Source organism: Macrobrachium rosenbergii, chromosome 37 (genome assembly GCF_040412425.1).
Source record: "Macrobrachium rosenbergii isolate ZJJX-2024 chromosome 37, ASM4041242v1, whole genome shotgun sequence".
Classification (NCBI taxonomy): domain Eukaryota; kingdom Metazoa; phylum Arthropoda; class Malacostraca; order Decapoda; family Palaemonidae; genus Macrobrachium; species Macrobrachium rosenbergii.
The window spans coordinates 1,757,608-1,785,000 of NC_089777.1; the positions used below are offsets into that span (position 1 = coordinate 1,757,608).

General features: G+C 36.8%; 1 protein-coding gene across 1 annotated transcript in view; it reads right to left on the minus strand.

Annotated features, from left to right (window-relative positions):
• LOC136825246 (protein spaetzle 4-like) overlaps positions 1-27,393 on the minus strand; it is a 95,566-nt gene that overhangs the window by 33,271 nt on the left and 34,902 nt on the right. The window contains exons 3-4 of the mRNA XM_067081284.1: positions 12,462-13,039; positions 5,665-5,927 (exon numbers count right to left, since the gene is read on the minus strand). Of these exons, the coding sequence (XP_066937385.1) occupies positions 5,665-5,927; positions 12,462-13,039 (841 nt within the window). The remainder of the gene's footprint in view (positions 1-5,664; positions 5,928-12,461; positions 13,040-27,393) is intronic.

Genomic DNA, 27,393 nt, shown 5'->3' on the forward strand with positions numbered 1-27,393 from the left:
TTCAGAACATAAAGATGACTAGTCAGGGAAAAAACTTGGCGATTTTTATATTCTGGTGGTGTCTAAGATGTAGATTCCAGATAATGGGATTTTTCAAAGCACATATCCTAACAAGATAATGGGTAACGGGGGACTGATACTTAGCAAGCAACTCGCGCTGAGCTGTAAAATTAAGGAAATTGTCTTCAGTAACAGCCTCTTTTGGTTAATTAGTCTGATATTCCACACCAGGCCTCCTGCTGCCGTTCACATCGTATCACACTTGCAAGGGTACATGCTGGCATAATCTAAACTAACAAACAGTTCTCAGTAGCAACCTGCTATCCGTGTTCATGAATCTAATGACAGCAGGTAGAATTCAGAAGGGCAAGATCCTGCTAGCTTGTCTAGTTGCATTAACTTAATAACAGCAGCCTTGAACGAACAATCTAGGGGACACTTAGTGCTGCCGAAGTGGGAATGACACATTATAAGGCAAAACATTAGTCTTGCATAATTTATTATACTGGACAATGCTTTCTAAATCACCTTATTGCAAGTTTCTCGTAGCCTTGCTGGTTAGCTATAAATTAGGATTCAGAATGCCGCATGATTATGCAGACTGCACACTCGAAAGGTAAAGCAGCTTGTGTAAGAATTTTACTGCACTATGCACTGGCCTCTTTTCTATCTATTTCATGTCCTCATTTTGATTTTTATCTTCTTTTTGCCTTGCAACAGACTGTAAAGAAAAGCAGATGCCTCCTAATCTTTAGGATCTCCATGCGAGGGCAAATTTCTTCGTACTTTCTGAATGGTTTTTACTATACAAGGACTTCGGTATCCTCAATCACTGGGGCAGATAATGGATGTACAAAACATTTTCCATTTTTAAGTATCGGTACTTTCTCAGTTGTCTTTACGTAGTTCACCTGCATATTAATTCGCACTCACCTCTATTTTGCAATGTCTTGCAATTTATTTTAGTCAGATTTTTAATATTTTATACTTAATTGCAGGCAGTTACTGTATACTTAATTGCAGGAAGCTGATTTGCATGTTAACTGCATTATCCATTTATTTTTCGCCTTGTCATGCGTGGGTACATTTCCCATTTACCACTGAAATTTCGTACCTGCGAGGAATGAGCATCTGTAACATCCCTCCTTTTCTGTAAATTGTATCCTTATGCATCGCTCTTAACTCTGTGAATACCATGAAGTGTTTCACTGATGATGTACTACTATTTGCTTGCAGCGTATGACAAATAATTTGTACTGAATATAATTGGAATTGGAATATAAAATTAACGACAAAGGCCAAGCGCTGGGACCTATGAGGTTATTCAGCGCTCAAAGGGAAACTGAGAGTAACGAAGTTTTAAAAGGTGTAACAGGAAGAAAACCTCAAAGCAGTTGCACTCTGAAACAATTATTATTGGCAGAGGGTTGGGGAAGTAAGATGGGAGACAGTATGAACGGAGGTACAGTAAAAGGAATGAAAGGTGTTGCAGCTGGGGGCCGAAGGGACGCTGCAAAGAACCTTGAGTAACGCCCACAGTATACCGCGTAAGGTGCACTGAAGGCAATACGTGACTGAATATAATTTCAGCAATTCTCCAGTACTATTCTTCCCTTCGGAATATGACAAAATTTCGAAATTATGAGTGACTTTTCATATTCTCCAGTATTCGGGATACTGTTTGAAAACAGATGGAGTAGTTTTGTAAGATGACCAAATTTAATACTCTGGATACTGGCTGGAAGTAATAAGAATTATATTTGAATAAGTATTATCCTTCATTCCATTTTTATAAATCAATCTCGTTATCTCTGAGGAGGAACCAAAACGGGACTGTCATCTCTCCAAATTACTGAGGTAACACCTCACAGTTACGCGACGAGAAAAAGGATTAGACGAAACAAAATGAAATGAGGTTTCGAGCTGAGTTGAATATAGAATTCAAGCCAATGGCCAAGCACTGGGATATCTGAGGTCATTCAGCGATGAAATCGAATTTGACAGTAAAAGGTTTGAAAAGTGTAACAGGAATAAAACCTCGCAGTTGCACTATGAATCAATTGTTAGGAGAGGGTGGAAAGTAAGATGAAGAAAGAGAATATGAACGGAGGTACAGTAAAAGGAACGAAAGGGGTTGCAGCTAGGGGCCGAAGGCACGCCGCAAAGAACATTAACTGTTGCCTACAGTGCACCGCACGAGGGCTAACCCCCTCCGGGGATGAGGTTTCAATGGTTGAAGGCACCTTATCAAGTGATGTGACGGGGCAAGACACAAATGATTTAAAAAATTAACAGAATAAGACTAATTAGATTTTTCAAAGACGTTCCGTAGTATCTTTGGCACCTGCCCATTTAACCTCAAGTCAAGTTATCAGAAAAATTACATTTAGATGAAATGAAGACTGAGCAAATTCACCTACGTCATGAAGGGTTGCTAACAAAAACTGCTATGTGAGCGACTTCGGAAAAAAGGGACTCGAAGTTTGTGTGTGCATCACCTATTTTATGTTTGCTGACAGTTTTCAATCGAATTTTGAAATTTGTTCTGACTCAGTGACAATGAAATATAATTATGTGGAACTGGAGACAAGTTCAAGCTAGATGATGACTTCCTACATACGAGGGAAGTTCAACTCTCAAAACCTACACTAAAGGCCCATTTCTTAGGGTTGTGGAAAAATAGGCGTCAGTCCGCCCATCCAAATGGCATATGCTGTGGAAGTCTTGCAAATGACGTTTTGCTAATGAGTTCTGCAGATACACTTCTTGGTTGAGAAAAAATATTCAAAGAAGAAGCAAAAGCCAACATTGCCCTGCTTTATCTGATTTTGGTCTTCCAGAATAAAATATAGACGTTTTTCAACCAGTAAAAGCAACAATTACATTAATTTACATTTCACATATGCTTATCTGTATGCCATATCTCTGTGTGTGCCATGTAAGCCCTTAAGCGTTGGGTGACAAAGGTGCTTTGTCACATCGGCCGAAAGGTTCCAGATCCTGATAGCAGAAGGGGTTAGTTATCGGCTGGAGTTTTCAATCTAGTGTTCATTTATTTTCGCCCGTTTCTTTCCAGACATTTCATTTTTGTTCTCCGTCATTAAAATATATCACAAGGCAGTTTACGTGAAATTAAAATGGGGCTACCGTAAGTCCTTTTTTGCAGGTACACTACACGCTGAGGTATGACTGCCCACTAACCTATAGGGTATATACTGTATATAGGAGGCTTAGTTTCACTTGCAAATCCCAACTCCTCCTCCTCTTCTGAGATTCACGTGACTGGTTGTGACTACAATAATGCCAGTGCTCACTAGGCTTGCTGACTCTCGACACACTAAAAACCGATTGGCAGATTACTGATTACTGAATTATCATGGAAATGCAAGACATGCCTCTTTAGTTTTCTGTAAAAGAAAACCATTGAGATGGCTATTTGTCTGTCCGTCTGCACTTTTTCTGTCCGCCCTCAGATCTTAAAAACTACGGAGGCTAGAGGGCTGCAAATTGGTATGCTGATCATCCATATTCCAGTCATCAAACATACCAAATTGCAGCCCTCTAGCCTCATTAGTTTTTATTTTATTTAAGGTTAAAGTTAGCCATGATCGTGCGTCTGGCACCGTTATAGGTGCCAACAACACAGGCAACCACCGGGCCGCGGCTGAGAGTTTCATGGGCTGCGGCTGAGAGTTTCATGGGCTGCGGCTGAGACTATCATGGGCCGTGACTGAGAGTTTCATAAAACATTATACGCTGTACAGAAAACTCGATTGCGCGGAAGAAACATCGGCGCATTTTTTACTTGTTTTTATATGGGATATATTTAATATTCTTGTGCCCTTACTGTAAAAATGGCTATAATATAAGGTTGAAGCGAGATTAACGCCGTCAACGAAAGTTGTGGCAGTAAAATTTGCTGTGTGTGTGTGTGTGTGTGTGACAGCACACCTCAGACCTCACGGTAAAATAGCGTATACTATAGTGAAGGGTCAGGCCAGTATAGGATCAAGCAGGGTCTAAAGGATCAAGCGTGTCCTGCCGAACTTGGGACCAAGGCACCGGACAAGTTTTAATATAGCAGGGTAGAATGCACGAACTCAACGTGAATTTTAAAAATGATTCAATAAAATGATGTAAATATGTCGCCAAATTGCAGCAAAAAATGAATGCCATGACCTGCTATATTTGAGTAAAGGTAAATATAAGTTGTAGTTTTAAAAATGGAAATAAAAAACCGAGGTGAGAAAGAAGAGTCACTGGGTCAAAGACGGCAAGTAACACATGCGAAAAAATAAATACACATAGCATTATATATATATATATATATATATATATATATATATATATATATATATATATACATACATATATATATATATATATATATATATATATATATATATATATATATAATATTTATATATATATTATTACATGTAATGGACTCAGATAAGAAGTTTCGGCTGAAACCATCATTCCCAAACTACAAAATATATTGGGAAAACAGAAGTCATGTCTCAAAAGACAGCTTCTAACGAAATGACCCTTTTGGGATTTGACTTCATCCTTGTTAGCGAAAATACTTGTCATTCACATGACGTGTGAAATGAAATTTTCGTAGTACCCTTTCCCGCAGGGGACATTTAGTAAATGTTCATTTCGTGTTTACGTTTTTCCCTGACTAACTGATAACATTCTGTCTTAGACAAAAATGAAAACAAATACTGTCGCTGGATGTTGATACATTTACGAACAGAGCGCAATACCTGACTGAATAGAGGAGGGACCAGACGATGGCGAGGAAAATGATCAGACACAGAAAAGCAACTATTCTTAACTCTTAGTAAACAGCAAATAATAATTTTAACTGCTGAGTCGTGAGTAATTTTTATGAGAAAGAACTGATTGTAACGAATACGATTTTCAGCCCTACAGTTTTTGTATTCAGTGCTCAAATTTCATAACAAGAACAGCCTTAACAGACAAATTCAGACTTCCAAAGCAGATGAATATAAGTTTTCACTTCAAAATAATTAAATGAAATCGCTTCAGAAGCGGGAATGAATCAAAAATGTCATGACAACAGTTGCACTTTCTGACATCTCGGAGTCATGGCAGGAAAGAGTTGTTAGCACAGAGATGGTTCAAACACGATCCGATCTCGCTCTGCCAGTCAGAAGCCTTCTGTTGTAGTTTCTGTGCTCCTTAGAGAGTTATGCTTTAACGATTTCATACTATCAAACCACCTATGCGAGGGGTTCGACCCAGTTAAAGTGTATCTCCTTAGACTGAACGAATTACTAAAGAACTTACCTGCACTGCTGTGATGTAAAAAAAAAAAAAAAAAAAAAAGCTGAATCTGAACCGAAAGTAATTCGAGATTCCTTTCGATTTGACAAATAATTATATTGGTCATTTTCCTGCAGTGTTCCTCTAATCATTACTTTACCAAAGTAAAACTGATTCATAAAATTTGATACGAATAAATTTGTACCTAACTGAGACCTTTCTTTACTTTTTAATAAAATTTCGTAAATTTGTTCCAATTTCATGCTGACTCCTGGTAATAAAAACTTACTTTGTTCTGTAAAAAAAAAGCGTAAAATTCATAATTAAGCATCACTGTTAGCCCAGAAATATTGAAAGACAACTAAAACTTACTTCCTCAGGTAAGGTAGACATGGAGAATTCATCGAGTTCCGGTGAAAAGGTGGTAGTGGAAAATGTGTCAAATAATTCCTCGCCAAGAGTTGTCCAGATACCTTCGTCGTGGAAGTCTAATTCATCAGCGTTAGGCAGGGGAAGGTAAGTCGGCTTCAGCCTCTCCTTTTCTTCTTCGCTCTCTTTGCCGTGTGAAGGAGAGCCGTTATTAGGGGTGGTCACTTCTTCGTAGGCCGTCTCCTCCTCAGTGAACCAGTCATTTCCTGAGGCAAAGGCGAATCAGGTCATTAGGACACTTGGACGGACTCAACGAAAATAAAAAGACGGACATAGGTCAGGAAAACAGTTGTACATTCGGCTTATATGTGACGTCTGTCATTTGAAATATTGAAATCTACCTGTTCTTCACCCGAATTGACTCCCATCAACTTGTCCAAGTTCTACTTTCCTTAATAATTATTTCTCTAGATGCCCTATACATATGTTGTGCCTGGTCACAGTTATTGGCAAGCTCTTTTCATACTGTATTTTCTAATATACCTTAGGAAACAGACATGTAGTATAACAACCTTCCATTTTATCTAGGGAAAATAAAAATGAAGCATCTAGCAATTGAAATGAAAAGAAATTTTGAACGGCACATTTTTGAGAACTATTTTAACAAGGAATCTTTGGGATGGTTTGAATAAACGCGTCCATTCTCCCTCAAGGGGAATTTTCTAAATGATATTGCACAATTCGCTGACACTCGTGACGTGAAAGATCACTTCAGTTTCTTATTTGTAACAGAATGGCCTGCTGCTGACGGACAGCCTGTAATGAACTGCCAACAAAGGTTCCAACAACCATACCAACGTCATTTGGTTTGAATGAGTCGTCTATCCGTTTGACAAATTATTATCCTTCAAGTTAAAGAAATTTTCAGACATGATGAGAAATCCAGTGAAACTTTTATATTTATATGTATGTATGTATGTATGTATGTATGTATGTATGTATGTATGTATGTATGTATGTATGTATGTATGTATGTATGTATATATATGAATATATATATATATATATATATATATATATATATATATATATATATATATATATATATATATATATATATTATATATGTACATGTGTGTGTGTGCATATATTTCAGTAACTATTATGATTTTATGATGGCTGCAGCTGCATACTTTGTCTATTCAGAAATAAAAAAAAGAAATCCTAACTACATATTTCTCTCGCTTGCCTCCCAGTTTTATAAATGTCAGTTGAAAAAAGAGCAATGAGCTCTTCATCCAGCAGTGGAAAGATGAAGCATTTTCATATGGATTTTCAAGCGGAGACAAGGACCCATTGAAGATCTCTTTTTCTACGCGCGTCTTCTGTTCAGTAACCTAATACCAGCTTTGAACCCACCAGTTTGAGAGGACATAGACCTAAGCATAACTTTCCGGAGAGAAAAGAAGCGTAGGGCATTTTGTACATCACAAATAAAAGCATTTTTTGATTGAGTCAGGCTTCCAAGAACTCCAACAAGTTTCCGTAGGCGGACAGAGAGAAAGAGGGAGGCTGTTCACTGCCCTTTGTAACAGGATTCAAACATAATGGAAGTGGAGCTTACTAGGATAATCATTTTGCTTGAGGCTTAACCATTTCGTTGTTAATATTTTCCCCACCCCAACATTTTGCCAGAGTTTTGTTAACTTTTGTATAGGATATCATCAGTGTGGCGTTTGCTTGTTTGATTTTTTTAAAGTTCCTGATTAAGCAATCGGGCGCTGGCTGTGTTTCATCTATAAAGTAGTGTTGGTAAGAAAACAGCTTTTAAGAAATCACTTCCTCTGGCAGACCAGTTTGTATCGCTTATCGGGAAGACCAATCAGTTCGAGGCCTATCCTTTTTATTTATTGACGTGTCAAGTCACTATTTGAACATTTGCAGATAATATACATTACTGAAACAACTTTATGAATTTGCTTAATTTTAGCGTTCTGCTGTTTCAAAGCTAAAGATTTAATTCTTTTAGGTATTATTTTTCTTTTGTGTTTTTCATTAACACATGATAGGCCTATTAATGTTGTATGGACAATAAAACAATTGTAATCAATCTCAAAGATATTTGCTTCGTTTAATTCAGATATTTTTCGTTTTTACGCTGAGAATGAAAAGGCAAAGATTAATCTAAAGTATACATAATCTGTTTGCTTTGCTTTGTTGCAGCTGAAAAATGCCTTGAGTTTGTCTAATGAACCGAAAAGAGGTCTCACGCTCCCATACAAAAATCTTTCTTTTTAAGCGGCAGAAATAGTTTACAAAGCTTAGTCAGTGAAGTTTCAGTGAAGAACTGCTGGTGCTACTTTGGCTTGTTATCTACGCGTCACCTACTCCGAGGTGCTAGTACTAAACACCGTATGCTAAATGTAAAGTAGACGGCAGCACGAAGATATCGTTTATTAATATAATTTGTCGACCACACAATATTGAAATGGGTGTATATAATACTTTGATCCCCGAGGAGCTAGTACTAAACACGGCGTCCCAAGGAGCTTCCGCCATGTTTAGTACTAACACCTCGGAGTAGGTGATGCGTAGATAACAAGCCAACGCAGCACCGAACTGTTTTCTTCAGCTGGGTAGTCTCAGGCCTTATGAAAATTCTCAAAAACAAACCACTGCTTTTGCTGAGAATCTAATCTCATCTGTCGCTGCGTCAGTGGAAATGCAGCTCTTTTTAAACCTAACCCTGGATTTACTAGATAAACTCTAACCTAATTCTACCTTATCGACCTCTTCACTCCTGGTTTGGTGTCCACTTGTGTCTCTACCGTTTCTTTTAATGTCCTTAGCCTCTACACACACACACACACACACACACACACACACACACACACACACACACACACATATATATATATATATATATATATATATATATATATATATATATATATATATGTATATACAGTATTATATATTATATCTATATATATATACTATATATATATATATATATATATATATATATATATATATATATATATATATATATATATACATATATAAAAGAGAGAGAGAGAGAGAGAGAGAGAGAGAGAGAGAGAGAGAGAGAGAGAGAGAGAGAGAGAGAGAGAGAGAGGTTATGCCCTAAATGATGGACGAGCCTCTCGCTTCGAGCTAACGAAAAGCGCACACATCAGGTTAGCCATTTTACTGTGGACTGCTACCACAATGCTATCAAAGGGCACAGTCTGGAGGTTGCAGCCTTAAGAAATACAAATGGTTTAGGGGCAGTTGTCATGCACTCTAAAGCAGAGGGTGCATATGAGGTGGTTTGGACCTCTTGTTGGTAGGAAAGGCCACCTGGAGAGCAGATGACCCTCTTCAAATCAGGTCAATGGCAACCATGTCTTCACCCTTGTCAGTACCAGGAAAATAATACCATTTAGCGCGGTATGAAGTCACCAAATTGCTTTGTCAAGGAAGAACTCCATATGCACGAAACATCGACAACATAACCTACAAAGAAACGTCAGCAACAGCTTGTCAACAACGCTTATACACAACACTATTCACTATGTACTTCTTGCACTCTCTCACTCAGGAGATATTAAGGTCCTTCCATTCCATTATCTCTCTCTACTCATCTATCCAGTACTTGCCACATCATCTTCGCCATCATCTGGCACTTCAGACCTGTACATTTTGTTCACCAACCTCTCACCATCTCAAAACACTCTAATCAAGTTGTTCACTACTTTCTTGTATATCCAGTTTCCTCATCCTTTAATGCATTTTATTCCAGTGTACTCCACGTCCAAATCATCTCAACAGCTTCAACCTTTCTCCTTTCATCTGCAGCAGCGTTCACATTTATTTTCATACAGAAGGGTGATGTCAACAATCCTTTCATACATTCCAGCTTTAGCTTACACCATGGGACTATAATTTCCGTCTCCCTTGTCAAATAATGAAATGGGATGGATTTCATATCGAATCACTATCTTATGCGTCTGCGGTGATGACCAATTTCGTTGTTACGCCAGTCTACAAAATCCAGTCAGTCAATCTCTTGTAGACCCCTGCTACACTTTGTTTCTCTGGTCTCTGACTCCTAATCCATTACATTTTCCCAAAATGCACTTTAAAAATTAATCTCTTTCATTATTCCTCATATATACTAACACTTACTTGCTTAGTCTTCCAGATTTCCATTTATCATTGTAATCGTACTTTTCTCCACATTCATTTCAACTTTTCCCTCTTACAAAACGTTTTAAACTCTTTTGCTGTTATCTGCAGTTTGTCTTCACTGTTCGCATTCAACAATATATCATCTGCAAACATCAGCCGCCCTGGTCCCGATTCATAATACTTTTCCTCATCTAAAGCTCCAAGCTTGCATCTCCTGTCCTCTCCTTGACTTTTTGCATCTCTTGATCCCTATATACGGGTATTATATACCTGTGGAGACATATCACCCTTGTCGCTCCAGTCACTCATCCCACCCACATTCTCTAACGCACACTGATTTCATCAGAAAAATTTTAATCACTACAAATTACCAGACATCCTCAGTAACTTGCAGGTTGCTTTCACTTTCTGTCAATTCTGTATCATAAGCTTTATCTAGTATCATGTAGATAGCATACACATTTTTTTCCATTCACCTTCAAGCATCTTACATGACCGTTTCATAAAAATTATTTGATCCACTTACCATCTGTCGTGTATAATAGTACATTGCTTATCTCATACTTGCCCTGTAATTCTTACACCTCTATTAAGTCTATCACCTTTGTTTAGCCATATACTAGTTACTAAAAGGGTCTCCATTTGTAAAGGTCTTATAATCTTCAAAAGATTTACTCATGTTTATGCCAGCACTTCGGTGAGAGACCTTGACAAATGAGGATCCTTTTATTAACTGGTATATTGCTAAACACAACATTAACATTTTCATTTCAAAACTGACGTTGACCGTGTGAAGCCTGACGCTCTGCTTCTCTCTCTCTCTCTCTCTCTCTCTCTCTCTCTCTCTCTCTCTCTCTCTCTCTCTCTCTCTCTCAGTCCAGATCCGGGTCCCTGTGGATGTTTCCGACTAGGGCACCTATGCAGAACAGGCAGCTGCAACATCGCAAGTCAGAAGATCAAGGAGGTCGGCGCAATTGCCGGCTGAATTCGAAATCACCCAACAACACCCGAACCAGTACTAACGTGATGGGTTGTTATTTTTCGCCCCGTTCCCACTTTTAAAACTTCACAGGAAAACTGCCCTCCCGCTTTATTTGCATTTTCACGTAATACTGATGAGGAACGCCGTTCAGTTGCTCGAAAGTCTTTGTTTTTTACATGCTGTTATTTATCTTGACTTCTACGTCTGTCTGTCTGTCTGTCTGTCTGACTCAATTTTCGACCTGTTCCCTTCGTCCGATGGACACGAAATTTTGCATGGTTACTCAACCTCGGTAACAATACGACCTTACATGATCAGTAGGTCAGCAGTGACCTCTCCCATTATCGCAGGATTTGTATGAAACTCTTCGGGTTTTTCACAACTTCTTTGACTCTGTAAATAACTCTTCGTATTCAAACCTTCTTTGGCTCGACGGGATATCAACTTCGTCAGCTACAATCTTAAATCGGGTATAATTTCCGTCAAAACTAAAAAGTATAAAATAAATTACAAACTTTTGTTAAAGTGCACTAAAAATTTTAAAATAAATCTTTTGAGACACCAGTTTTCTTACAGTTAATCATGTCTACAAAAATAAAAGCGTGGGCGCCAAACATGGGAGGAAATGCTACAAGAAAAGAAATATATTTTTTTATTTCTTGTAGTGCTTCTTTCCATGTTTGGCGCCCACGCTCTTATTTTTGTAGACATGATTAACTGTAAGAAAACTGGTGTCTCAAAGGATTTATTTTTCACTTTCTATTGCATTTTGATAAAAGCGAGCTTAAAATTTTTTTCTTCTTTTACCTTTTATTAGTAATGCAATTTACTGTATAATTGTGGATTCTTATTAAGCAACTGTTTTTCATGAGATTGTGATTTTCTTAGCATTACTAACATAATTAGATGCGCTTCAATGACGGATATGCATTTCTTGAGTTACAACCAGGTAATGCATGCGAAGTACCCTAGTTACATCATTCTTACTCTTTAAAACAAGTAGGCTATCTGTGAGGAGAAGAACAAGGAACTTTTGCTGAGGGTGCATAGTGTGTACTGCCTAGGCGTTAACACCCAGGTACCTCCAAAGGATGTGAATGATCGAGGTAAAAAAAAAGTATACCTTAGTTTAACCAGACCACTGAGCTGATTAACAGCTCTCCTAGGGCTGGCCCGAAGGATTAGACTTGTTTTGCGTGGCTAAGAACCAATCGGTTACCAAGCAACGGGACCTACAGTTTATTGTGGAATCCGAACCACATTATAGCGAGAAATTAATTTCTATCACCAGAAATAAATTCCTCTAATTCTTCATTGGCCGGTCGGAGAATGGAACGCGGGCCCAACACAGTGCTAGCCGAGAACGATATCCACCCGGCCAATGAGGAACTGAATGATCGAGGTGAATGGCATAATCAAGCGTAAGGAAATGAAAGTCTCACTCACAGATGAGGCTTCTGAGGTGTATGTGAAATAGCTGCGAAACTGGGGCTTTCAGACAGAGCATCATCATTGATTCGGTTATTAGAGACATGGCCTCTCATTGTTAGAAAAAAAAGATACATTTTGGAATTACCAAATATAAAGTATTATGTAAGTATCAAACTTATAGCGCAAGACATACCTTTACTTGTGGTAGTTTCACTTGTAGCTTGGAAAACAGTCGAATCCGTGGGAAGAGTGGGTGCCTGTGTTGTGTGTGGAATTTCGGTGTTAGAATTTGTGGTCCTCTTCCTTGGGGGTAAATCTGCTACTGACTCCAGAATGTCCATCGTTAGCTGGTCTAAGTCTTGTATGTCCTTCAGCCGGTTTCCAGACACCTGCTGAGCCTTCAGCTTAGAAGCTATCTGAGGCAGAGATGAAGCCACACCACTTTTCGAAAGGTATTCTGGTTCCATGGATATTGTTTTAATGGACCGAGATCTTGAACTCGGATCATTGCCATTCCTGTTCCGTTTCTTCGTTCTCTCATCCTGAAGCGAATTGGCATTTGAGTGCTTTTGGTACCTTCCGGTTCGGGCAGTCGAGGTGGTGGAGGAGGATGGATGAAACCTGTGGGTCTGTCTTTTCGGCATCTCATTGAACATCTCCTCATACATGTCTTCGAGGAATTCCGATCTCAGGACGTTATAGTGGCGCTGGGTTCCATACATCCGTTTTATCAGGCCCTGGTTTTCATGCACAAAGCGGCGGACAGCGCTCCTGGCGGAAGAAAGACACAAAGGAAATCAGTCAAGATAGATTAAATTATAAGAAGTCTTTGATTAGGCCCTTGTCTTCGCGCAGGAACCTAAAAGATTAAAAGAAATCGTAACTATAACAAATACACTTGTATATCGATCTCAAAGAAATAATTCTAAAATATTACCAAATAATCCTTCAACAGAACTTCAGTAACGCCCTTATTTAGAATGTATTGTTCTGTCTGAGGGATGTTATGTGGTGACATACACAACCTCTCAGAGGTAAGGTGCCTGGTTTGGTTCTCGAGGGCACTGCAACCATTTACTGTAGACTCATTTCATTAAATGTCAGTCTGCCCCTATTGACCGGAGCGGTGAATTAAAACCCAGGTACTTAGTGCACTGGCTTAGATGGAATAAGTGTGTGTGTGTGTGTGTGTGTGTGTGTGTGTGTGTGTATATATATATATATATATATATATATATATATATATATATATATATATATATACATGTGTGTGCGTGTGTTACAGGGAATATGTGAAATTAGGGATTTCATGAAATCATTAGGGAATTTGTGAAACGAGCAATTCACTTAGAAACATTTGATTCCCAAGGTCTAGTACTAAACACGGCAAAACAGTGATTCATCTACACTGTTTCGCCGTGTATAGTACTAGCCCGTAAGGGATCAAATGCCTTTAGGGACATTTGATCCCCCAGGGGTTAGTACTAAAAACGGCGAAATACATTTAACCCCCCAGGGCTAGCACTAAACACGGCTAAACAGTGTAGATGAATCACTATTTCGCCGTGTTTAGTACTAGTCTTTGGGGATCAAATGTCCCTAAGCAAGATGCTCATTCCACAAATTACCTAGGGAATTTGTGAAATCCCTGGATTTCACATATTCTCTGTAGCATATATACACACATATACTTATACTTATATCACAAATACAAGCAAGCGCTCGGAACATTCTTTCACTTCTCACTAATAATGGTATTTGAAAAAAATTGTATATATATACATACATACATACATACACACACACACACACACACGCATATATATATATATATATATATATATATATATATATATATATATATATATATATATATATATATATATGTTTGTATGTATGTATGTATGTATTTGTATGTATATATATATATATATATATATATATATATATATATATATATATATATATATATATATATATATATATATATATGTTTGTATGTATGTATGTATATATACAGTATGTGTGTGTTTGTGTTTGAATTTTTATCACATTATCATGGCATTTTTTCATTTTCACAAACATTAAGCTACAAATGTCGTTTCATGTCCAATTCCCTCTGCCCTGGACATAATACCGAGGTAGAGGAATTGGACGGTAAACGACATTCGTAACCTAATGTTTGTGAATATGAAAAATGCCACGGGGATGTGATAAAAATCACACACACACACACACACACACACACACACACACACACACACACACATATATCTATATATATATATATATATATATATATATATATATATATATATATATATATATATATATATATAATATATATATATATATATATATATATATATATATATATATATATATATATATATATATATATATATATATATATATATATATATATATATATATATATATATATATATATATATATATATATATATATATATATATATATGTATATATATACATTCATACATATATATACAGCATGTAATTCTAATAGCCACAATGCCCTCTTAACATCTCGAATTCTTCGCGCTTTTTTGGATATGCTTGTAACTACAAAGCCGTAAGATCCAAGCACAAGAAATTGAAGAGACTATGATGCCCGGTCGCGGGAAACAAATCCGCGACACCACAATCACAAGGAGGTCACGTTGCCGACCTGACCACGAGAAGGATAAAAGTCTATTATCTCTCATACATACATATACCTGTCGTTTTCAGATATATTTATTAGAGCTGGAAAAGACCCATCCTCACCATCGTAGCCAAGTGGGCAATCGTTTTTGTTGCTTTTTTAGGCTGAAATATATATGTAGATTCTACTGGTCACTTTTACCAGACACATATGTAATTCTAATAGCCACAATGCCCTCTTAACTTCTCAAATTCTTCGTGCTTTTTTGGATATGCTTGTAACTACAAAGCCGTAAGATCCAAGCACAAGAAATTGAAGAGACTATGATGGCCGGTCGCGGGAAACGAACCCACGTCACCATAATCGCAAGGAGGTCACGTTGCCGACCTGACCACGAGAAGGATAAAAGTCTATTACCTCTCGTACATACATACACCTGTCATTTTCAGATATATTTATTAGAGCTACAATAGACCCATCGTCATCATCGTAGCCAAGTGGGCAGAGCGAATTCATTAGGCGCTTGGTAAGCATTCCTTTATTTCTCACTAAATCTGATATTTACAGCATATTTTTATCATGCAACTTTAGTGATTTTATTGCACGCCTATACACACATACACACACACATATATATATATAATATATATATATATATATATATATATATATATATATATATATATATATATATATAAATACACACACACACACGAAAGCAATAAACACAAACCTTTTCAAATGCTCAAGAGACACACTCACATATGCTGTTCAGTACAGTATATATATATATATATATATATATATATATATATATATATATATATATATATATATATATATATATATATATATATATATATATTCATGAAGCTACAAATGTCGCTTAATATCAAATCCACGCTACCTCAGGAACATCCCCGATGGGAATTATCACCGAAGGGGAATTTATAAGTGATAAATGGACGGGCACTGCCGAGTCCCGATCCCGCGACACAGAAGCGCCATCCAGCAACTCCAGTCGACGTTACCACTGAGCTATCTCGGCAGTGCCCGTCCATTTATCACTTATAAATTCCCCTTCGATGATAATTTCATCGGGGATATTCCAGAGGTAGCGTGGATTTGATATTGAGCGACATTTGTAGCTTCATGATTGTATATAAATCACGGTGTGATAAAATGTCATATATATATATATATATATATATATATATATATATATATATATATATATATATATATATATATATATATATATATACTATATATATATATATATATATATATATATATATATACATATATATATATATATATATATATATATATATATATATATATATATATATATATATATATATATATATATATATATATATATATATAGTATATGCATATACTATACTGAACAGCATATGCACGTGTGTATCAGCTTGTTTGAAAAGGTTTGCGTCTATTGCTTGAGTATGGATGCGTATACGAACGTCCCTCCGTTCCCCCCAGAAGTCTGCACTCAAGAAGGATCGTTCGCGAGGCTTGACCGCGGGTGAAGATGAAGTTCCAGGTCATACCTTGAGGTCAAGGCCCTGGATTTTGAACTCTGAGAGACAAAGCCTCCAATGCGGGAGCACAACCCGCCACAGAATATGCTCTCTCTGCGAGGACAAGGTCAAATTCAACGTCAAAGTCCAATGCAAAATGGTAATTTAATCTTGGTCATAACTTCTGAGCTACTTGCAACGGGGTTTTCACATTTGAAGGGAATAGTCCGCGATTGAAGCCGTGTGCTTACTTGAACACAAATTTTCAACTCTAAGGGACGGGAACTCCATATTTGGCAAAAAATTCACGAAAGAAACCGTTTTGAAGAGTGAGGTCAAGGTCATATTTCAAGCTCAAAGGTCAGTTTCAAAGCATAATTCATGATATAATATTTTCTTCCCCTTTTTTGACTCCCTAGAACTTTTTTTTTTTTTTGCAGTGCCGAGAGAGAGAGATGTCCCAGAAAACTGACATCGTACTCGGTAATTTCATTCATCAAGCGTCAGAGAAATTTGGTTAACTTTAATTTGTATTTAAATGCTTGTTAATTAGTTTACGATTTTCTTAGAGGTTTTATACAGTCTATTTTTTCAAGACGTTTCCATAATGCTGATTTGACCAGCATCAAGTAACAATCTACTTCTGGTGAGGTAGTCGTTTACCAGAAACGTCCGGACCTAAGAATGACTTTATATTATGGACAAGGAGAGAGAGAGAGAGAGAGAGAGAGAGAGAGAGAGAGAGAGAGAGAGAGAGAGAGAGAGAGAATGGCGTTAGGGGGAACAATACAAAAGAAAAATAATCTTATAAAATATGCTTTGATAGTCAAATAGAAATTTAAGCTTCTCCAAAATTTTAATGTGTGTTAGACGGAGTCATTATATCTGGAATGCATAATTCAGTAATGAAGATGATGTGCAACGAGGTCAAGGTTATTCTCAGGGGCAGAGGTCAAACAGGAACTTAACCTCTGCCACATCCTCTGAAGTATTAGACAGAATCTTCGTATTTGGCTCGCGTGATCCACCAATGAATACAAGGTTAACGTTGAATAAAACTTTGAAGTCAATGTTTTTATAGAAATGTAACTATGGCCACAACTTTTGAACCAAAATGAAGTTGATGGGCACTGTTAGGTCAAGGTCAAAGTTAACCTTTGAGGTGAGAAATGAAAAGGGAATTTAATCTTGGCCATACATATTGGGTCACAGGAAATCAAGGTTCCATATTTAGCATGCGTAATACACGTGCGAAGTTGTTACGTGGATTGAATCAACGTCTTTCTTAGAGGCCAAATGTCAAATAGGGGCTACTTTTGGCCACAACCTTTGAAATGCCAAGATGGAAACTTCATATCTGGCATGCATAATCCACAAATGAAGACAATTTGCAAAGTGGGTCACGGTAAAAGTCATAATTATATAGCAAAGGACAAATAGGAATTCAACGTTGGCCTATTTTTTGAATTCCCTCATCTTGACATGCATAATCTTGCTATGCAAAGTCCGTTAATAAAGACGACATATCGAATACGAGCAATGTTATATAAGGTCAAAGACCAAATAAGAGTTTAAACTGCAATATAAATTTTGAGTCACTCAAGAAAGATCTTTCAGGAAGCTGTTGTGAACAGACAGGTCAGTATCAACCTAGTCATTGTCAGAGATCAGCTGGCAAGTAGGAATGTAACCCTGTCTATAATATGTTAACTAATCGACATAAAGACACATTTCACATACATAATCCATCAATGGTCCCCTGTGCAGAACAAGTTGAAGGTTCAACGTCATGTTAGAAATTGAAGGTGAAAAGGAATCTGATTGTGGCATTAGAAACTAGGGGCCGTTACAACTACTTCACAGCCTGGGGATTGCTGGACATTCCACTAGTGTACACACACACACACACACACACACACATATATATATGTGTGTGTGTATGTATATGTGTGCGTCTTCCTTTTCTCTTCCCTTTTCTTTTATTCGTACTCACCATTCTCACTTCCCTTGTGTTAAGGAGAATAGGTTCAACAACCATTGCAAAGAAGTCAAATAACTTTTGCTTCCGTGGATCTTGTCATCAAAGTCTTTTCCGAACGCCATGCAACCTCTCTCCCTTGATTCATCTGGTCTGATTCACCTCTTCCCTCATTTATTACATTTCATTCCAAAACACCAATATGAGACAACCAATTCCACTCCTCCAACTTCCGCTTTATCGATCGTTGTTCCATCTCTCTGGTTACCTTAATTTAAGCTTAATTTGTTCTTACATTTTCAAATTTCTCCTCTCACAAAATGCTTTGAGCTTTTTAATTATTTTCAGCGATTTCTTTTTAACAACCACACTGAACACTGTATTATCTGTTAAGGTTGGCCATCCGCGCAATGTCTACGACTGTTTTCTTACCCCGACTTTGCACCTACAAATAGCATTCCTTCTCTGACTTCTCACATCACGCCGCTTATGAAGATAAATTAAGGACGGAGGCAGGACCTGTTTACCTCAGGCACACTTTTACACTCGACCAATCTCTCTTCCATCTACAAGTCTGAACACATTTTGCTTTCACCAAAAAATTATAATAATAATCACTCTGACGGGAATTTCTTTCTACAGCCTCCGTTATATTGCACCTGTATCTCTCCTGTCATCCAATTTTTTCTAGGTTTTCTCTTTGCTCGCATATTTCTCTCATAACTGTTAAGTTACAAACACTTGATCCACACATCCTCTTCCTTGTTTAAATCAGAACGGCTCTCCCGCTACCAATTAGCCATTTGTCATCAGTTCTACTATACATTTTCTCCAGTATGTTGAATTTAGTTAGGAATATTATGGCACCGTCGCAATCATATCACAAATCATATTCATAAATCTTGTATTGAGTCCTATTTCAACACAATTAGATACAGGTAAAAATGAAGTTTTTATAAATCATTTATATGAGTCCTATTTCAACACAAATAGCAATGGTAAAAAGGTTTTATAAATCATTTATATGTTAAATGTTGAATGTTAACTGTTTCCTTCGCTCCCTGTGAGGCACCACTGTCCATGATCCAAAATGTCGTCCTGTGCCAAGGTCTAGAGCAGTGGTTCTCAACCTTTTTTGACCCATATATCAGAATGTCATCCCACCCCCGCCTTTCCAAAATTGTCTACCTCAAAAGGTGCATTCCAAGTAATATGCAACAAAATACTAATACAAACACAAAAGCTAGTGGGGAGAAAGCTCAGCCTGGACCTCTCAGTAGTGCGAACCGATGCACACTGCGTTTTGTGTGGTCCTAGAGCCAGTTTGAGCCTGCCAATCTGTGGTCACTATTCCCCCACCTCCCCCACCCCGGAAACTCTGAAATTTCCCCCTAGGGAAATTCCCAGGGGGGGGGAATTCACTAGGGGGAATTCCCCTTTGGTTGAGAACCACTGGTCTAGAAAATTCGTATTCTCTAGACCTTGTCCTGTACATTTACAATGGGAGCGTCGTGAAGTGTGCAGTCTCAGTATGTTTTCTGATTGTCTCCAAACATCAGTGAATGAAATTCTTTGGTGGAAGTTGCCAACGGCTTGATACCTGGCACGACTGAAACACGAAGTTCAGGTAAAATTGATAAAATTTAGTCATCACTTAATAACGCCAACGTACAGAATGCACCTTCAGGCCGATCGTAGCTCCTGGAAGTGGTCAGTAAGGGGTATTTGTCCTTAGAACGGCTCCTCTCTTGAATAGGAACGCTTAAATAAATTCCGTGGAATTGAAAACACCTTGCTGCTTTCTGTTTGCATGAGACGGCTCAGTGCGTGAAACTTGGCTCTCTCTCTCTCTCTCTCTCTCTCTCTCTCTCTCTCCTATATATAAGATCGCCTCCACATGTCTTAGAAATAAAGGTCGAAGCAGGTCTGAACCTATACCCAGTATGCTATTTCTTCACCTGTGGTTATATATATATATATATATATATATATATATATATATATATATATATATATATATATATATATATATATATAAAACAGCACTGATCAAGCAAAGAAATACGACGAGCCTCTCAAAAGAAGCCTGGGATCCATATCTGACTGATAAATCTTCCTCCGACCAGCAGTAAAAAGGATTATGAAGACGCATTCAGTAAGAGTGACGTAGTGGCCGACTTCTGGAACAGTCCTTCAGCTGTATAAACACAGCTGATCTGTTCTTCTTAATCCAATACCTATTCGTTGAGGGAAACTGTAGTTTCAGAGATATAATTTACTATCTCTGGTGTTGTTATGGGCAACTTTTAATAGATGGGGTTCTGTTATAACAACAAATATTTTTAGTACACACATATTTATATATATATAATATATTTATATAAATATTGTATTATATATATATATATATATATATATATATATATATATATATATATATATATATATATATATATATATATATATACAAAATCATACTTAGTAGGATTTTGTTCACGAGAACCGTATAAAACCAAGAAGCCCCGCCGAGAATGTTAGACTGCTGTTTACAATGTTATTCACTGCTTAGAACCATTTTATCAACGACATGGTTATGAGAGACTGACTGTCAAACCACATGTGTAGCCTAAGAGGGTGCAACCCTTTGGATCAGACTGATAGAGTTGCTTGGTCTTGGATCATCTGGTAGGATTCATTGCCTAAGGATCAAACTTGCGTATCAAATACTGGGGTTTATAAGGCCCCCTAAACAGGCTTCAGACAAGGTTTGGCCAGGATCTTAGTAGTGGAAAGTGTAGAGCAGTTAGAGAGAGGAAGTGTAAGTAAATCCTTTTGTCATCAGCCAAGTTCTCTAGTAAGGCAATAATATTCAGCTACTAATATTCAGCTACTATTCAGTCTGACTGGTCATTTTTGTTAAGAAGTGCACACAATGCACCTGATTATTGCAGATGTCAGTTACTAAGGTTCGGCACGGATCAGGTCTACTTGTCCTATAAACGATGTCATGGCTAGTCACATGGATTACTGAATCTAGCTGTAGTTTCATAGAGGCTAATTAAGCCAACAGTTTGCTTCTGTCTCATGGGATTCTAGTAAATCACAGAAATTAAGATATGCTCGTATGAACAGTATAGATGGATAATTCACAATAAAATGTACAAAAGTGATTGCCCAGTTCATGGAGCAAGAATGTTCCATCACTGCAAAGATTTATGATGAGATTCATTAGTTGAAAAGTGATGAGTTAGAAGGACAGTCAGGCTGCACAGAGTAACTGTGGTGCAATGCAAGACAAACTAAATGTTACAACGTTATAACTATAACACACTTCGATCTGAGAAGGCGATCAGATAAGTATCATACCTGTCAATTATTTACTTTTCAAAAAAGAAGAAATTAGCTAGGCTAATCTGATGGCATCATTCATTATTACTTTGTTTAGGTAAAGAAGGTGGATTCTCAACTAACCTTGAATGTGGACTGCATAATTCAATCCATATTCAAGATTCATTTAGAGAAATGATGACATGAATTTTGAGGAAAATATTATGTGAAGCATTACAAAAAGGGTGGAGAAAAGTTGAAAGACCCTTTTCGTGATCTTTTGATTTTGTAATCTAAATAAAATGAACAAATGATTTGGTGGAAGAGTAACCTTGACCAGAGTACCTGGAGACAGAGTCAGAAAGGGCAGTGGTGTTGGTGAGGCAAGGTGGAGGTGAGGAGGAGCATTAGACAGAATGACAGAATGAGTTACACCATGAGTGGAAATGCTCAATCGAATCATAGTAGCAACAGTGGCATTTGTAGTATTAGGGTGCTTGTCCTTTATATACATTGAACTTTTTAACATGAAGCTCTCCTTGGTTCATACCAATGCTTTAGATTATCAGTAGGTCAGTAGAGGTCAGAATACAGTAAAGATGAATTGATAAAGTAGAGTCAGTCGTCTACTGAGAAAAGTAATTTGATTCATTGTCTCTGAGAGGAGTACATTCAGTTTTGTTTTCATATTCATGAAATTTATATACCTATAAATTTCACTACTTGAAACATATTTGGCGTATACTTGCTAAGTGAATGACTGACTTGCATGATTGTTGAACAGACACGTTTGACTATGCTTGAGTTTAATTATCTGCTTGCAAGGTTGCTTTAACATTGGGTGAGAGGGTAAAATCATTGGAAAGGACAGATAGTAGGTCAAATAGTACTCCCACACAATTCTAACTAATGTTCATAAATATTAAGTGGTCCTGCAGTACCAAGGTAATAAATGATCTAAGCAGTCATTATTGCAATATTTAGATTTCCTGGTAGCCTGTGGGTGTGAACAGATCATTGTCTTTTGAGACAAACAGAGTGCAAAAACGGAAAATTTTCATTGCTTCTTTGGTGGCTGCAATATGGTTTCTCTGACTGGTGGATTGAAGAACATAGGATAAGTTAAATACCACCCAGGATTTGTGTTAAAATGGTTCTTATCTTAGGTTAAAATACTATACTGAGTTGAATGAATTCTTTCCATGGTGACAGAGAGAAAAGTAGTGTATAAGTTCAGTATTCAGATTAATCCATGTAGTGCTACTTAATTATTTGTGCACTTTTGGTTCTCTTTGGGACACCTGTTTGGCAGCCTCACCAACAATTAAAAGCACCAGGTTCAGGCATAAGGATATCAGCTCCTAGATGGGTCCAGAAGCTCCCACTGTAGCAAAATCTTAGTCCATCAACCAAGCATTTTTTCAGCTACTAAGAGATGACAGCAATACAAAGTTACCAATCCTTGAAGGTCCTAAGTCCCAGGATTATCCAGCGTACAGTTCCCTCCAGTCATCTGCCCAACAACAAATGGACAACATCAAGTAAACTTCAGCAGTGACTCTTAAAACCGTATTCGTGAAGCATATACCTACTTGCCAGGGTGACTGCTTCTTCGGGATCTTCGATGAGAAATAGCTTTTTAACACTTTCTGTAAGTCAGAGGGAAACAATGCTACTCTCTTTGGTATCCTAGAAATGCTCTTAAGGTAACTATGCTATATTCTCACATATTTTTCAAATTTATAAGATGCCAGACATTCATGAGTCACAGTAGGCTATTTGAAAGGAGAATTAGACTTTAACAAATGGTTACTGCTTATCTGCTGTTGGAATTAAGGGTCTAAGCTTCTCGCAGACTAGTGAAATTATGCTGACCTCACTATCAAAGTTCATATATCACCTGTACAATTTCATCTTTCCATTTGTATCCTTAAACTGCTATGTTTCTGCGTTCAAATAACAGCAATGGGCCTGCCTTTCTCGCTTTTTTGAATTCTGACATTACTCTTGGAAGCATCCAAATGGCAGAGAGCAACACGTGAAAGTGTACTAATCCTGAATTAGGTAGTTTCTTTAAGAAAGCAGAGCAGATAGAAGAAGAATATTTCATGAATACAGCACTAAGAATCAAAGAGACTAGACGAGATCAGATGATAGAAACGAAATTCGTTTTTATCAAAAGAAAAACAAGTAGCAGAGTTCACCCCTTCTCCAGCAGCAGAAATAGAAAACGGAGTAAACTCAAGCAAACCAAAACCAAATGAATGGCAGATAAAACTTCTTCATGAAGACACCGATACAACAAAGAAAAAAAATAACGACACCTTCATTGGTATTCTTTAAAAACTCAGACCAGATATCTAAATGCCAGAGTCAGATATCTAAATACCTGACTCATACAAACTCTGAGTAACTGCCAGGGAAGACAACCACAAAGACATCAACCAGTTCCTCAATAGAAGATCAAATCAACCTTGAAAATCCCAGAACTAGATAGAGAGGAAACAGATAACATCCACTGAGAGTATTTGACAAGCAGAGTGGAGGACTTAACAAAATTTAGAAAAGCTGATGACAAATACCTTGATATCTGGGGAGGCATTGTAGGAAAGTGAGACATTAACTAAACCAAGTAACGAGTTCCCATAAGTAAATCATTACAAGGACTCACAACATCAGCATGTCGACCAATCAGCGACACCCCAGCATCATCCCACTAAATGTAACATGCATTATTGATAATGAAGACTTCCAGTCTCTTCAGATAATACGTATACACAAATAGTAAACCAAATGAAAGAAATTTATGAAAGCCAATAGCTGTAAAAACAACAATCAAACGTAAAATAGGAGTACTACAATTCTGATACACTTACGGTAACAGATAACTCTGCTCAAGGCCCTCTTAATGTCAGTACTTTATCAACTAAGGAGAAGACAATTTCTATCAAATGAGGGTATGTTATGTATGTATGTATGTATGTATATATATATATATATATATATATATATATATATATATATATATGTATATATATTAGTATATATTCTATATGTGCATACAGATACACACACATATATATATATATGATTTTAAACTGGAAAAGGTAAGAAAGTGATGATTATACGAGCAAAGTTTCAGCCAAGAGGGAAAGTCTTATTACCATGTCTTGGTAATAAGACAAAAGTACTTTAGCATCTCCATTGTTTCACTTTTCTTCATGGCTGAAACTTTGTTCATATATATATATATATATATATATATATATATATATATATATATATATATATATATATATATATATATATATATATCTATATATATCTATATCTATATCTATATCTATATCTATATATATATATATATATATATATATATATATATATATATACACATTTATTTATCTTTATATTCTTTCCATAGGTATCTGAGGGTTTGTAGAAACGATATTTGTGGCTTAATATTTGTGACTATGAAAAATGTCAGTGCGTATGAAAGAAAAATCATAATCAGCCGCGTAGTACAAACTTACCAATCACCTATCATAGCGGAGGCGGGCTGAACATTAAACGAAATTTGTGCTTAATATTTGTGAACAGTTTTTCGAAAATAGTTGTTCAATAATAATTCTTTGAAAAGCATTTATTGCATTCAACAATTGTTCGAAATGACACCAGTCCGAAAAACAAGGAGCCTTCAGCACTGGACTGATCCGTTCGAATTCGGACTTTTGAAATGCATTTGCTTTTAGTGGAAGGCGTAGACTTCTGTATTGTTTTTTCATTAACTGTATATTTACTTCTTATGTTTTCATCTTTTATGCGTTGCAGTTATCATCCCTCATGGCTATGTACGCATAGCATTGAAATAAATACGAATGAATGGATATTATGCATCTTTTCAATGTTAGTAAGAAAGAGGAGGCGGCTAGTTTAATTGTCAAAGCTATACATATGGGATCTGCCGCGTGATTATGTTCACCTGAACAGATGCTGCCATCAACTGTTATTAAATAATGCGACACCTGTTTGCAAAATGCAGCCCTTTCGAATAAATCTGTTCTCACTTGCTTGTCCTTTCACTAATAAAAAGCCAACAAATAATGGCCTCGTTGAATTCTGACAGTTCTACTTGAAGGGAAGCTATTCGAAAACAAGAGTACCTGGTTGTGGCTGAGTTAAATACACTCAACGCACTGCTGCTGGCTCGAACAAACTGTGGCTCGAACAAATGTATATCGAAAAATTACCATCGAACAATCGTTTTCTAACAACTGATCGTAAAACCATATATACGAGTATATATATATATATATATATATATATATATATATATATATATATATATATATATATATATATATATGTATATATATTTATATATATATATATATGTTTATGTATATATATATATATATATATATATATATATATATATATATATATATATATGTATGTATATATGTATATATATATATATATATATACATATATAATTTGCATGACAATTTAATACAACAAGCCTAATTTCTACAGAACAGTTATCTCTCCATTTCTCTCTAAACTCAAACCTCCCTCCTCCCACTTTCTTTTTCTGTCTGTGTGCCTGTTTGTCCGTGTCTATCTCAGGAACGTTCCCTACAGCCATACAGTATAGCACATGAATCTACGCGTAATAAATAATTCACTGGGATTATGCCTATGAAATCAACCTCTTTAACATTTTCACGGTAGGCAAAATTTATATTTCTCGTAAGCGCCCCGAATGGCATATCGGGTAGATAAAAAGAATGAACAGAAAATAGTTTGGTAACCGGTGTATGAAGATCACGAAGGTGTCTCAAGAATTCGGGAAACGGAGGTGTTCTTTGCGCCTTTGTCGCCAGCGTGGGGACTGGTTGCCAAATGACTCCATATTCGCCCGTTATGAAAAGCCCCGAAGTACGTAGTCTCCGTCACCTCCATAAGACCTTCAGAAGCCGACATAGGCATTCCGCACGCTTGTGTCCGTAGAGTGAGTCTTCTACAAAATGCACAGTAAAATGGCTAAAGCTTAGTTCGTTGATGTAAGCCAAATATTCATATTTATACTTTATAAAATGTGATATTTTACTTGCTTACAGCTGTTGCTGTTCCTAGAGACTTTTGGAAAGAATCTGCTTTATGAAGCGTCATATACATTCAAATGGACCAGAGGGAGATTAATACCTTCAGGTGGTCCTTTTCATCTTGATTTCACATTTAATAACATAAATAATTAATCCATACTTAACGTAATCTTTATCAATCTACTTTCATCGCTTATCGAAGGATGTCACCAGTGAAAAGACCTCAACTTCGAGGCAAAAGTCTATAGCGTCTCTTGCTGATAGATCTAGGGAACCATTTTAGAAAGTTGATCTATGGCCAAGGTTTTATGCAGGGTGTGTTTTTCTGCCGTGAGAGAATGGCTAGTTTGGTGAATGCGTGGATTATTACATTTCACACAGCTAATAAATCGAGAGCAATATCTTTCAATACCAAGTGATCTTCAAGAAGTGACTTCTCTTTCCTTCTTCTCTTAGACATTCATTTGGACGTTGGTGCACTATATATACGTTTTGGTAGCCCT